General features: G+C 44.6%; 1 protein-coding gene across 2 annotated transcripts in view; it reads left to right on the top strand.

The window, feature by feature from the left end:
- The window catches only part of PKD2L1 (polycystin 2 like 1, transient receptor potential cation channel), a 31,237-nt gene extending 17,265 nt beyond the window's left edge, over positions 1 to 13,972 (top strand). For both annotated transcript variants that reach the window (XM_045438569.1, XM_045438570.1), the window contains exons 3-15: positions 4,774 to 4,901; positions 5,364 to 5,617; positions 6,585 to 6,809; positions 6,973 to 7,201; positions 7,852 to 8,022; positions 8,205 to 8,386; positions 8,697 to 8,817; positions 9,648 to 9,746; positions 9,959 to 10,080; positions 11,340 to 11,466; positions 12,255 to 12,373; positions 12,625 to 12,748; positions 13,066 to 13,972. In XM_045438569.1, coding sequence (XP_045294525.1) covers positions 4,774 to 4,901; positions 5,364 to 5,617; positions 6,585 to 6,809; positions 6,973 to 7,201; positions 7,852 to 8,022; positions 8,205 to 8,386; positions 8,697 to 8,817; positions 9,648 to 9,746; positions 9,959 to 10,080; positions 11,340 to 11,466; positions 12,255 to 12,373; positions 12,625 to 12,748; positions 13,066 to 13,125 — 1,961 coding nt within the window. In that variant the 3' untranslated portion in view covers positions 13,126 to 13,972. The remainder of the gene's footprint in view (positions 1 to 4,773; positions 4,902 to 5,363; positions 5,618 to 6,584; positions 6,810 to 6,972; positions 7,202 to 7,851; positions 8,023 to 8,204; positions 8,387 to 8,696; positions 8,818 to 9,647; positions 9,747 to 9,958; positions 10,081 to 11,339; positions 11,467 to 12,254; positions 12,374 to 12,624; positions 12,749 to 13,065) is intronic.
- The last annotated feature ends 953 nt before the right edge of the window (positions 13,973 to 14,925 follow it).

The following is a 14,925-nucleotide window of genomic DNA, read 5'->3' as shown; positions in this document are numbered from 1 at the left end:
ATGAACCATGAGATCATGACCTGAGCTGACAGTTGGGTGCTTAACTAACTGAGCCACTCAGGTGCCCTGTACTTCCAGTCTTGAGAATCACAGAAACAGACAGTAGGAAACCCCCTGCCTTCTTGAAGACGCTATCAAAGACAAATGGGATTATATAGCAAAAGGTCATGGCAGTGATTTAGTGCAGTCCCAGAACCAGTAGCATCAGCAATACATGGGAATGTATTGGAAATGAAAATTATTGAGCCCTGGGGCACCTGTGTGGCTCAGTCAGTTAAACATCTGATTCTTGATTTAGGCTCAGGTCATGATCTTACAGATGGCAAGATCAAGCCCCGTGTCAGGCTCTGCACTGTTCGCACAGAGCCTGCTTCGGATTCTCTCTCTTTCTCTCTGCCCCTTTCTTGCTCACACAAACACACACACTCTTTCTCAAAATAAATAAATAAAAATTAAAAAAAGAAAATTATCATGCCCCATATAGACCTACATCAATCTCTGTTTTAATAAGCCTTCTAAGTAATTCTGATGCATGCTGCAGTTTCCATATCATATTATGAGACATAGGAGCTGAAATCATCACTCAATCTAGCAATCCTGGACTTCTCCTGCCCTGCTTTTGGGTTTAGATTGCCGCAACCTCTAAGCCTCGTATTCATCTGGTGTTCTGGACGGTTGACGTGTTAGGAAAATTGATTTGTGCCACCAACATTTCTACCATCACGTTGTGTAAGGGTTGCTGACTTTACTTGCTTCATACATCAGCCAAGGACTGGCTTTGTTTCTCTTACCTGAGACTTTATGAATTTATTCCTCTCTTTGGACTAAATATTCTAGCCTCTCTCCATCTATTAAATAGGAATTATCCTTGACTATTTTATGATATTGCTGGTATGTGTCAAATATGGAGCCATAACACCTTATTTAGTTTGAAAATTATTCATTTATTTCATTCTACTCTACATGTCAATTTTCCCCCCACTTTTGGTTCAGCCCAACAAACACTTATTGAAAGGCACCATGCTAAATGAATGAGTCATAGTCCTTGTCCCCTCAGGAGCATATAGTGGGATGACTAGAACTGGTTGTTAAGCACCCACTGTGTTCAATGCATTCTAAAGACATCATCTTTTATCTTCATAATATTACAAGAAAGACATTGTATTCCCCCATTCAGATGAGGAATCTGAGACTCAGAGCCCAAGTCTATACTGTAAGTGACAGAGCTAGGATTTGAACCTAGGTCAATCTGGCTTCAAAGCTCATGCTTATTCTATAAGTTCATTCTGAGTGCATACATGATCAGGGTAGGTCAGCATACTATTAAAAGATTCTATTCTGATGGAACTGGAGGGTATTATGCTAAGCGAAATTACTCAGTCACAGAAAGACAAATATCATATGACTTCACTCATATGAGGACTTTAATATACAAAACAGATAAACATAGGGGAAGGGAAGCAAAAATAATATAAAAACAGGGAGGGGGACAAAATATAAGAGACTCTTAAATATGGAGAACAGAGGGTTGCTGGAGGGGTTGTGGAAGGGGGGGATGGGCTAAATGGGTAAGGGGCATTAAGGAATTTGCTCCTGAAATCATTGTTGCACCATATGCTAACTAACTTGGATGTAAATTAAAAAATTAAATTAAAAAAAAAAAAGAAAAAAGATTCTATTCTGTATAATTCAATTTTAAATGTTAAAGATGTACTAAAGAAAGTTCATTCTGGGACATCTTTCTCAATAGAAGTTTTTAAGGATAGAAACCAATGACCATGTGTTTCACACATGTTGGACTTTGAGGAATGTTTGTTTAATGAATATAAAATGTGTGTTTAGAATAATCAGGTTGGTAGACTGATAATATGTTCTACCAAGTATCGATTTGGGCTTTCAAAATAGTAAGCTGAATTTCATAGAGGTGGGTGGGTAAACACCCCTTATCTCCTGAGACAAAGTACAAAATTTGCTGAAGTAAGAATTAACAAGGGAGAGAAGGTATTTGGGTGGGCAGAAGGTAGTGAATAGGCAGCAAACAAGGCTTAAACCTTAATTTAGAAGATTTTTATTATGTATTTACTTATTTTATAAATATTTACTGAGAGAGAGAGCAAGTGTGTGTGTGTGTGTGTGTGTGTGTGTGTGTGTGTGTGTGTGTGTTTAAGAGAGAGAGAGAGAGAGAAGGGGAGAGGCAGAGAGAGAGGGAGAGAGAATCCCAAGCAAACTCCATGCTGAGCGTGGGCAAGGTCATGACCTGAGCAGAAATCAAGAGTCAGATGCTCAACCACCCAGGTGCCCCCAAGAGGTTTTTAAACAACTTCTTGGTCTTTTTTGTTTGCATGTACTTCAATTAAAAAGTTACAAAGAATACTGTTTCTGAGTATCGGTGGGCATTTGACCAGGTAAAACCATTTTTCTCAAAATACATAGTCTTTACCATCTTGGATAATAATCAGAAATGCTACATCTCCATATGGGGTTGACAACCAGTTCAGAGCAATGTTAATTCTGAGTAGTAATTCTGAGTAGGATTGGAGAATTGGAGAGAAAAAGATACAGCAAGAGCACCACCTAGTGGCCATCTAGAAGTTATCTCAATTTAATCAGCCTATGGCATTAGGAAAAGTTCAGCTTACTGATCATTCTTACTCTGTGGTTGGGTTCTCAGCAGACAGAAGCTTCACTTCCAACCCATTTTCCAAGTCCTAAAAAGCTGAGTATGAGTTCTCCAGATACTAAGGGAAGATGATCACAGATTTGAATTAGGAGTCAAGTTGTTTCTTGGACTTAAAAAGAGCAGAATGAGGGAATGTGAAGCCATAATGCTTCCTTCTTTGCAGATTTCTCCCCCGGAAAGGTATGATGTTGCTTGTGCCTATTCTAGGATCACTCACCAGTCCCTCTTTCCTACAAGACTATGGATGAGCTCCAGGGGTGGTAGGAGCAAGTATGGCCCAAAATTTGAAAAAGAAAATTCTTAAAGAGAATTGCCCATAAGAGACTGAAAAATCCTACTTTAATTTTTTGATGTAATTACAGACTTACAGAAAAGCTGCAAGAATAATACAAAGAATTCTTATATATACATTTCACCCATATTTCCCAAATGTGTACATTTTACCATGCTTGCATTTCCTTATTGTTCTCTCTCCCAATCTCTCTCTCTCTTTCTCTAGACACACACACACACACACACACACACACACACACACACACTATTTGAGAATAAATTGCAGACATAATGCCCTGTTGCTCCTAAATACTTTAATATGTAATTCTAAAAACAAGGACATTCTCTTATGAAAGAAAATTATCATTGATTCAGTACTATCATCTAATGAACAGACCTTATTACAATCTCACCAATTGTTTCACTAATAGTCGTTATAGTACAAGAAAATAAATTATTGTCCAGGATTTAATCCTCACTAAATGCACATGTTACATTTAGTTTTTATGTTTCTTTATTCTTTTTTTTTTTTAATATGGAATAACTCTTTAGTTTTTCTTTATCCTGCATGACTTGGCTAAAAAATTAAGTAACAATAAAGTATAATACTAACAAATTAAAAACTATAAAAACAAGAATCCATAAGTTCATGCTGATATATATAAATGAATAAATAAATGAGGAAGAAAGGTAAGTTCTTCCTAGAGAGAATGCTAACTAACAAATGCAGAAGGAATGATGGAATGGGAAAATCAAATCTTGACAACTTTAATAGTAATAATCAGGCAAAAGTCATTAAAGGATATTAAAACTAGTAGGTGAAAGATTGATGAGTAAAAGGATATTTACATAGTTTCAAAGTGTTTCCCCACAAAATACATATTAATTACAAAGAGAAAAATAATTTTACATTGAAGATAGCTGGAAGATACTGACTTAACAAGGAATGAAAGTTAGCATCACCAGTAATGATACAATTAGACAATATATGCCTCCTGATAGGAAACCCTGAGAAGAACACACATATCTTCTTTGGTATGCTTTGCCCAATGTATAACCTGAATTTTTAAACACAAGGAAACATCAGGCAAATCTAGACTGAGGGACAATCTATAAAATAAATAGCTTATACTCGTCAAATTTTATCTTTTAGCTAGAAAACTTATAGCTTCCCTTGAGATCCCTACTTTAGACTGGGTGTATGGGTTAGGGTGGTTGAGGGAGATTCAGTTTCAATGCAAAAGCCTGGTCTTTTTCTGATGGGGATGCTCTGAGTCCCTCCCTCATGAGATAACTGTGCCCCCTCAGGATGCCTGGGGCCAGAGGTGCCATGCCTACCTCCCACTCCCATGGCTGTGGAGTCACTGACTCCAAGGTCCAGGACACCAATCTCCATGTAAGGTGTTTGGCTAGGGCCTTGGACTACTCTAGAATTAAAAGGTACTTTTCCAAAGGCATAAATATAGGACAAAGGAAAGGAAGCACTGCCTGATGCAGAAGGTGGAAATATCTTGGCTCTGGGGAATAAGAACTAGGAAGTTAGCTGGTTTGGGAAGAAAAAAGTGGATTTTCAGAATGACAATCCAAAAAACTATTTCTGAGTGGAGTTCAGTCTTTCTAAGGTTAGTTGGGAGGAGAGGAAGAGACCTTATAGTCATAACTCTTCCCTAATAAATTCCCTGGTTTCCCCAATGCCACTATTGCCATGGGATCCCATCTAGATAGCACCTGTGTCCCCAGGGCAATGGGCTTTCCTATCTTCTCTGGGGAATGGATATGGAAACAGTGAGCAGGACACAGCTTCTTGTGTTGGTTTCTAGTGACCTACGGAATGACAAGCTCCAGTGCCTATTATTACACCAAAGTGATGTCTGAGCTCTTCTTACATACCCCGTCAGACACCGGAGTCTCCTTCCAGGCTATCAGCAGCATGGCGGACTTCTGGGACGTGAGTATGAGATACCCTCTACCTCTCCTTTCTCCTCAATGGCCTGAAGCATGAAGCCACAGGCCAGGGTTCAGGGATGTCAGACAGTGGACCAGGCCATATCCAGAGACCAGATTATTCTAGAATCAGGCCAAGTCAAAGGGTCAGGCAAGAATCAATGGGTAAGAGTAGAGTTTAGGTAGAGATAGATGAGAAATTGGGATGATGACCAGAGAGTCAAGCTATACTAGTTAGTTAAACTAGTATTGGGAGTTAGAGGTAAGGCTGAACTTCAAAATGCATCTCAAACAAAAAGTAGGGTCACGTCAGGTCAAGAAGTGGTCAAAGTTCATGGGTCAGCTGAGGGATCCAACAGAAGTAGACTAGAGATAAGCCAGGGGGTCAAGGAGTGATGGCAAAGGTCATTCCAAGAGTAAAGGTCAGGATGAGGTTAGGTTAGGCCCAACCCAGCTCGTGGTCTAGTTTGCCCAGGGCCCACTACTGGACAGTTTGTATTGGACCAAATGGTACAACAACCAGAGCCTGGGCCATGGCTCCCACTCCTTCATCTACTATGAGAACCTGCTGCTGGGGGTTCCAAGGCTACGGCAGCTGAGGGTCCGCAATGACTCCTGCGTGGTGCATGAAGACTTCCGTGAGGACATTTTGAGCTGCTACGACGTCTACTCTCCAGACAAAGAAGAGCAGCTCCCCTTCGGGCCTCTCAATGGCACAGCGTGAGTGAATCCCCCACCAATGTTGCTAGGCTTGCTTCTCTGAGCCTGACACCATCCCAAGGGTTGGGAACGATTTCCACTTAGTCTTAAAGAGCCTTGGGGGGATCTGGGGGAGGGGCAGGGGGAGCAACTCTCTGAGTCCCATCTGTGACTGTTAGGAGATCTTGGTTTGGGTCACTCAGGAACAGAGAAGATACATTAGCAAACAAGACCATAGCCTCTGGACTTGTTTCCACACACAGGTCACGGTCACATTTGCACTACCCTGGGGACAGCCCTGGCAGAGAAAGCATTCTCTTGTCCAGGTGTTCTTATGGGTATGGAGAATAGATGAAGCACTGGTGCTGCCACACAAGTCATAATTGGAAGAGTCTGACTCTTAGAACTGTAGGGGAAGAAACAAGGGGTTAAGGGTCAATGGAGAATTAGAAAAGAAAGGGGAAAAGGATGGACAGGATGTGAAGGGGAAGGAAGGAAGGGCACAGGGAGGAAAGTTTGTGGATGGAACAGAGAATCATGAGGCGAAGCAGCCAGGTGCACAACCACAAGAGCAGAAAGGGTCTTTTCTGTATTATATGAGCCAGGTGTTTCCCTAGTGGGGACTCCTGAGTCTGAGATCAAAAGTGGGGCATGGGTTTGTCATCCATAGTTTTGGGTGACATCATGAGAAATCAGAACATTTATATTTGAGTTTTAGTTTGGCCACTAACTAGCTGGATTATCTTAGACATTTCTGAGTCTTAGGTTCCTCGTCTTCAAAATGTGGATAATATTTACCCTCCATTCTCAAATAGTTGTTAGTATCAAACAAGATGATATGTGTGGAATATATATTATACATGATATGTATATATAATATATATGAAACTGTAATGCCCAGACAATCATCAAGTGTTGCCTTTGCCTCAGGAGATCAGCTTTTGGACTGGCTCAGACCTCTCTGCTCAGATGGCTTCTTCTGTAACAGGTGGACATACCACTCGCAGGATGAGCTGGGGGGCTCCTCTCACTGGGGCCGGCTGACAAGCTACAGTGGAGGTGGCTACTATCTGGACCTTCCAGGGTCCCGACAGGCCAGTGCAGAGGCACTCCAGGACCTTCAGGAGGGCCTGTGGCTAGACAGGGGCACTCGGGTGGTCTTCATTGACTTCTCAGTCTACAATGCCAACATCAACCTTTTCTGTGTTCTGAGGTGGGTCTCCTTTCCCTGTCTTACCTCCATCCATGGTTCCTGGTTCCCTTCTCTGCTTGAGACCTTTCCTTAAATGTGTACCCTGTGGTGGGCGTGGAGGAGAGGGGATTGGAGGAACTATCCTAGCCCAGGCCTCACCAGGTATCTCCCCTTCCTCCCACAGACTGGTGGTGGAGTTTCCAGCTACAGGAGGTGCCATCCCATCTTGGCAAATCCGCACAGTTAAGCTGATCCGCTATGTCAGTAACTGGGACTTCTTTATCATTGTCTGTGAAATCATCTTCTGCATCTTCATCTTTTACTATGTGGTAGAGGAGATACTGGAGCTCCACATCCACCAGTTTCGTTACCTCAGAAGCATCTGGAACATTCTGGACCTGGTGGTCATCTTGGTGAGGGACAGATATCTTATACTTGGGATATATTAGGAGGAGGAAGGGGATCTACCCTGATAAGGGCTCCAAGTTCTTCCTTTTGGAGTCTCGAGTCCTCCTTATGATTTCCAGTCAAATCACTGTGTAACAACTTCCAGAGCCAGAGGCTGATGTTCCCCTGGCTCAGCCCCTGGGAAAACCCTGTCTCCCACATGCCCTCCCACTCTGACCTATGAGAGGTTCACTTGATATTCTTTTCCTCTTCTGTCTTTTGCCTTTATTATCTGTCCCTTTGAAACTCCTACCTTTTCTCTTCTCTTCTATTAAAATAGCCTGCCTCTTCATCTTCATCTTCTTCCTATTAACAGGACATAATTCCTTGACCAAGACTAGGAAGTAATGGGAGAAATAAAATTACTTGGCTCCAATTCTCCATGGTCCTTTAAAACCTACCTATTTACCATTGTTCCCAAAGCCTTGTTTCAGGATTTAAGATACTCCCCAATCATCCTATTCACTTCCATTTGAAGCTTAGATAGTCAACAGCTCAGAAGAGAAGGATTTTTTTCCCACCTGACTTACCTACCCCAGCTCTCCCCTAGGACCTTATCATTGAACTTCCCTTGAGAGCCTGACTTCTCTGACACCTCTGACCCCTGTGATGACAGCTCTCTATTGTGGCTGTGGGCTTCCACATATTCCGAACCCTTGAGGTGAACCGGCTGATGGGGAAGCTCCTGCAGCAGCCAAACACGTATGCTGACTTCGAGTTCCTCGCCTTCTGGCAGACACAGTACAACAACATGAATGCTGTGAACCTTTTCTTTGCCTGGATCAAGGTACCTCGGGACCCCTCATCCCCAACAAAACCTCAAAGCACTCATTCTCCCTTGTTTAGCACTTGTGTCATTTTCCTTGTCTGGTTTGACAACTCCAGTGGCCTCCATAAGTCCCTGGAGTACACTATTCAAAGATTTTCTCTTTTCTTCCTTTACTGTTTGATTCCACATGGCCTTTGCAGATATTCAAGTACATCAGCTTCAACAAAACCATGACTCAGCTCTCCTCCACGCTGGCCCGCTGTGCCAAGGACATCCTGGGTTTTGCTGTCATGTTCTTCATTGTTTTCTTCGCCTATGCCCAACTCGGCTACCTGCTTTTTGGGACCCAAGTGGAAAACTTCAGCACTTTCATCAAGTGCATGTGTGTGTCCTGCCCTCTTCACTCCCTCCTGGACCCTCTCCCTCCCGCTCTGTGGGTGTGTGTATCCTTGGGGAAGCTAAGTGCATGTGTACAGGTGTGTCTGTGCTTAAAACATCTGTGTGAGAATCTCTGGTGGATGGGTTCAAGTATCTACGCACCTCACTATGTCTCTATCAGGTTGGGCTGGAGGTACAAGAGAGGTCTGTCTGCGTTCACTGAAGAATGGTAGTTAGGAAAGTGGTTTGGGGGTATGAATAGATGACAGGGTTATGGTTAGGCCCTAGGTGAAGCGCAGACGCTGGTCTCTCAGTTTCACTCAGTTCCGGATCATCCTTGGGGACTTTGATTACAATGCTATTGACAATGCCAACCGCATCCTGGGACCTGCCTACTTTGTCACCTATGTCTTCTTTGTCTTCTTCGTGCTCCTGGTAAGGGTCCCTCTGGAAGGTGGGAATTGGGAGCCTGAGGGGTGGAGACATAAAGAACCTACAGCATGAGGTTTTGATCCCCCCATATTCTGTACTCAGTGTTAAAATGGGTATCTCAAATCAGGGATGGACAGTGAAGTGGGGGGGAGGGCTTCTGGATCACCCGAGAATTGGCTAATGTGCTCAGCATGGCCAGCACAGTCAGGCAGTTTGCAGAGTATAAGAGAATCTTCAGGCTCTCTCAGTAAAACCAAACCCCTATTCTCTAAGAATGGAAAGGGAGAGAAAAGTGCCCCATGAAGAGAAGTAGTTGAACCTGAAATCTTCTACATCTGTTCTCCCCTTCCTCTAGGAATTTCTGGCTATTTCTATTACCATTGCTTTATATTCTCTTTCTCTCTGCCAACTATGAAAGATCTGGGATTAATTTTTATTGACAAGGCCAGCAAGTTTCTTTATTTGATCATGGTTAGGGATAGATGGGTTGGACTGGGGTTAGATGGTAAAGACAACAAAACTGTACTCTCAGTGATTGGTAGGCCCTTATATGGAAGCAAACTCTGGCATATGATGGGCTATCTTTGCAGTCAGGTTACTACAGCAACTGAGTGAAGATAGCAGGTGGGTGAGGAAGCTTGATCCATCCCTAACAGGATTGTGCTAAATGGGGGTCTTTGGAACCATGAGATGCTGGGGTTATTGGCCTGCAGAGCTGAGATTGAAAGCATTGGCCCTTTTAGAACATATGTCTGGGACTTTAATAGGGTTAGTGGGCTCAATGCTGTTAGTGAGTCTGGGGGTGAGGACTCAAGTCCCCACTTTATCTCCAGAACATGTTCCTGGCCATCATCAATGATACATATTCAGAGGTCAAGGAAGAGTTAGCTGGACAGAAGGATGAGCTGCAACTTTCTGACCTCCTGAAACAGGTAACCACTCATTCACTTTGAGTGATATGTCTGTGTCAGGGCCCAAGTCCAAGGCTCTGTGTCCTGGTCTGTTCCTGACTGGTGTAGGGCCCTGTTCCCTTGTGTGCCTTTGACCTATCCCTGGAAGCCTGGCATCCGGGGTGGGGGTGGGGGGGGCGCAAGGAATGATGAGAAGGCTGTAGGAACCATACCTGTTTCCTTTCTCCTTCCAGGGCTACAACAAGACCCTACTGAGGCTGCGTTTGAGGAAGGAGCGAGTTTCAGATGTACAGAAGGTCCTGCAGGGTGGAGAGCAGGAGATCCAATTTGAGGATTTCACCAACACCTTGAGGGAGTGAGCAACCAGAGATCCAATCTTCTCTGACATTGGTCTATAAGTCCTTGACCCTCAACCATATACCTTTTGCCTAAAAACCTCTGATCTTGGCCTATGGGCCTCTGACTTTGACTTTAAGCTTTTGACTTTGACCTATAGGTCTCTGATTCTGACCTTCAGAATTGTGCCCTTGGTTTAAAGGTCTCCGACCACGTTCTGTAACATTCTGGACCTTGTTGAACAATTATTAGGACTAATGTAATAATATAACTTCCTATTCATTGCATACATTTCTCACTCCCACATAACTCTGTAGTTGGTTCTTTGCTCCACCACAAACACTAGCCTATTCCTTTAGCCTCCTTGCCTCCTAGTTAAACATGTTAACAAACACTGAACAAATACATTGTGAGCACCAGCCGTGGGCCAGGCCCTGAGCAGGGCACACAATTAAATGAGACAAAGTCTTTGTCCTCCAGGAGCTCATACACATATAAGCAAGTAAACTGAATCACAGAACAACTTCAACAACAGAAGTGACAAGAAGAGAGGGAGCACAAAAAAAAAGTATTCAATTCTATTTCTGAGTTTAAGGGAAGACCTCCTGGAAGAGGTGGTGTATGAATAGGGTTTTGGAGGATGGATAGCTTAAATGTAGACAAGCAGAGGAAGTCCACTCCAAGAAGAGATGAAAGCATATACAAAGGCACAGACGTTTTAAGTTGAGCAACATATACAGGAATAATAAGTTGCTAAGCTATCAAATAAAAGTGGGGCATAGCAAGAAATGAGGCCAGGGGAATGAGCCAGGACCATCCTGGGAAAGGCCTTGAATACCATCATTCAGTCCAAAGAATAGGGTGCCCAGAAGGGATTTTAAGCAGGGGAGGGGTACAGTTAGATCTGCACTTTAGAAAGATAAATTACTCTAGTTGCATTATACAGGATGGATTTCAGGGGGTAGGGAGTGAAGAAGAAGCCAGCAGGGTGGGGGTGGAGGGACAGATTATTTAGAGGCAAAGAGATTTTGCAATAATTCCTATAGAACATCATGAGGGTCTGAATCTAGTCAGCAGGAGTCAGAGAAGGAAGAAATAGATTAAAGCCATTTCTTGGGAGTAAAATTGCTAGAACTTGGCGATCCTGGCTTTCCCATGTGGTCCCCTTCTTTCCCAGAGAGCAAGAGTTGTAGAGTCTGGAAAAAAGTAGGAAGTCCCTAATTGAGAGATCACGGCCACAAAAGGCCAGAAGTCATTTCATCATACTGTTCTCCTCAGACTGGGGCACGCAGAGCATGAGATCACTGAGCTCACAGCTGCCTTCACCAGGTTTGACCAAGATGGGAATCACATCCTGGACAAGAAAGAACAGGAACAAATGCAACAGGACCTCGAGGAGAAGAGGGTGAGCCCAGCTGGTTGGTGGACAGGCAGCGAAAGAAAAATGTTCATTCTCCCCTCTCTGAGAACATACCGAGAACACAGATCCAAACTGAAAATCCTTTGATAGATGGGCAGGAAAGTACTCTCTAGAATAGTCATTCTCAAACTGCTGCACATTAGCATACGCTGGTAAGGTGGGGGTGGGGAGTCAAATAATCCTCATACTTAGGCCACATACCCTAGACAGAATCTCTGGGAGAGTGACGGGCCCGGGCATCAGTGCTTTAAAAAGACTCCCTAGGTGATTCCAATGCACAGCCAAAGTTGAGAACCGCTGCTATAAAACACAGTCTTAGAGGGAAAGGATCAATTGCCCAAGAATCTCTGACAATTCCTTCTGAGGACTTGCCGTCTCCCTGGGATTTTCAAACTCAGATCCTTAGCTCCCCCAGTTGTGCCTGCTTCGTCCCTATCCGTTGTAGACCAAAAATTCAAGGGCAGGAGAGAAAGTGGCAGGAATCCTGGTACTGTTCTTCCTTTCCCAGATTCAGTTGGATTCTAGGGAAGGTCTCATTAATCGAGGCTTCCAAGAGCTCATGTTTTGTTTCTTTGGGAGGTGATTCCCCAGAGGTTGGTCCAGCTTTGTGTCCAAGCACCACCACACTTATCCTATTGTCTCTAGAGTTTGAGAGGGAAGGGGACTAGCATGAACTGGAGCCCAAGGGACTGGTCCGGAGGTCCTATTAGAGCAGGTGATGAGGAGCTGATGAATTCCCAGAGTCATCTTCTCCTCTCTGACTTCCTGATCAGGTGGCCCTCAACGCTGAGATTGAGAACCTGGGCCCGTCCATTGTGAGTAGCCCACCAGGCGAGTTGTGTCCAGAGGCTACCAGAGCAGGTGGCTGGGTTTCAGGAGAAGAATTCTACACGTATGTGCAGCAAGGGCCCCAGGGCAAAGTGTGTTTATAATGTCCTCCTTGACCTTCTTTCCACAACTTTGTAATTCTCTGCCCTAACCCAGGAAGAACTTCTGCCCCGCTTTAACTCTCCCTAGAAGGCTGTGCCTTACCTTCCTTACTCTCATCCAGACACAGACCATTCTGTCCCCCCTGTCCCTACAGCCACTTAACCCCCCAGGCACATATTTCTACTCCCTCGGTCTCTCTCAAATCCTACACAGACTCACAAGGAGAGTTCTGCATCTGGAGACTGTCCTGGAAGGAGTCATGTCCCAGGTGGATGCTGTGGGCTCAAAACTGAAGATGCTGGAAAGGAAGGGGCAGCTAGCTCTCTCCCCAGGCATGGTAAGTGGCCCTTCACCTGGGTCCCCTCGGCTCCCCCACACTTGAACTCTGCCATCTTTTCCACTCAGTGGGTGGAGGCAAAACATTTTGGAAAGAGCCTGCTTTCAGGCTCCTGGGGCAACATATTCATAGTAGTCACTATATCGGTGGAAGTAAGGAGTGGAGGCAAGGCCTGAAGTTGGTTGCTCTGGCCTAAGGGCTGCCTTAGCCTCCAGGAGATGCTCTGAGGTTGGAGAATCAGATCCAGATTTTGTAGATAAAAGGAAGTGGGGTGCAAATTCCTCCTTCATATGACCTGTCCCTTTTTCTTCCAACAGGGGGATCAAGGCGCTTGGGAACACCTGCAGCCAGCCCCAGCTATGACTCCAGCCCCCTGAGGAGTCCAGGGTGGGCAGGAGAGTGGTGGGGCAGGGGTTCTAAAGCATCAGACAGCAGGCTCCTCTCTCACTGCCTCTGCAGAGACCTCCTCAGGACACATCCTCTGTTCCTAGGGCAGCAGTTTTCACCACTGCTCCTGCCGAGTCCACCTTGTGTCTGGCCTTTTGAACCAGTGTTTCTGTGTAGAGCTTGCATCATGCCTAGGCTTGTGACTCAGTGTTTCTGTGTGCAGCCACGTAGCTCTGTGTAGCTCTGTGAAATAACACTTCCCACTGGGCCTCTCACTTCCTGTGCTCCTAGCTCTGCTGTGATGGAAAAAAAAAAAAAAAAAAAAAAAAAAAGGCAATAATGAAAGGAAGGTGATGTTCCCTAAGTACCTGGCACCTGGATAGCCACAATTTGGGGAAAAAATAGAAGGGAGCAGCATTATCTGAATGTCTTCGTATTTGCCAGTGAATCTTATCCTTTGTGCATCTAGAGATCTGAGGCTAGCACCCACAGGATTCTTGTCTTCTCCATAGTTTCCAGGAGAAAGAGAAGGGGAAGCAGGGGAAGAGAGGAGTCTTTCTCAGGTACAGAGATTACAATGTTACAGAGGAGTTGGAGTGACCCCTCCTCTCAGGGCAAAGTCCATGAAGGCGCCTGCTCCCAACATTCCACTAAACACTGGGAACTGAGGGGGCTGTAAACCGGGGCGAAGATGGAACCTAAGGAGAATCAGACAAAGAAATGACCTCCGGATTCAGAGATCTTTGGACTAAAATGTGGTGGGCTCTGATTCTATTCTTGTAAAGAACAATATGGGTTTCTCTGGTGGCTATCAATAAAAATCCTTAGGAAAATCAAGACTTTGCATTTGCTTCTGGGATTGTAGGGAGAAGAAGAGAGGCTGGAGCTGTGAGCCATTCTTGTACTTGGGCTGGTCTGCCCGAGAAGTCCTGAAATAAGAACTTCTGGCTCATAGCAATAATCTGAAATGGTCGGCACTATGACTGTACTGTTAGAGAGAGTGGAGACAGTGACCTAGGGAAACCTGGTCCTCAGGATGAAGAGTGTAAGGTAGCCCTTACTCTGGCATGAGGGGTAGCTCTGTGTGTGTGTGTGTGTGTGTGTGTGTGTGAGAGAGAGAGAGAGAGAGAGAGAGAGAGAGGTGAGAGGGTGCAGATGGAGGATAACCAGGGAAAGGACTAAAAACTTCACCAAGATTTTAGGTGTATAGGTTTGCATCCCAAGACCTGCTATATATCCCTTTCCCCTTGCCCTGTGCTCTTTACCTCTTCCTCATTTTGCACCTTGCTCCCCAGTAGCTTTTTCTCATCCATTCCCTTCTCCCACCTGTTTCACCATCCCATCACATACACTCTACACACCTAGGAAACTTGTGAAACAGCTAAATGCGATCAAGATAACCAGAGTGTATCCTCAGCCTTAAAAGAGTTACAAAGCTGTCTTCCAGAAAGGCTGTATCAGCTGAAGATAAGTAGGTTCCAACCTGCTTCCTAAGGAAAAGAGGGCTGGGGCGCCTAGGTGACTCAGTCGGTTAAGTGTCAGACTCTTGGTTTCCACTGAGGTTGTGACCGCTGGGCTTGTGAGTTCGAGACCCACTTTGGGCTCTGCGATGACAGTGCAGAGCCTGCTTGGGATTCTCTCGCTCTTTGCCCCTCCCCCGCTCATTCTCTCTCTCCCTCCCTCTCGCTTTCTCTCAAAATAAATAAATAAACTTTAAAAAAGAAAAGGGGGACAATGAGTTGTTTATCCAAGACATTGAAGGTCGAGTATTTCAAGTATTTCGGTTCCGG

This window comes from Leopardus geoffroyi, chromosome D2, assembly GCF_018350155.1.
Source record: "Leopardus geoffroyi isolate Oge1 chromosome D2, O.geoffroyi_Oge1_pat1.0, whole genome shotgun sequence".
NCBI classification, from domain to species: Eukaryota; Metazoa; Chordata; class Mammalia; order Carnivora; family Felidae; genus Leopardus; species Leopardus geoffroyi.
The sequence above is the reverse complement of the archived record's forward strand: the minus strand, read 5'-3'. Positions and strand labels throughout refer to the sequence as shown.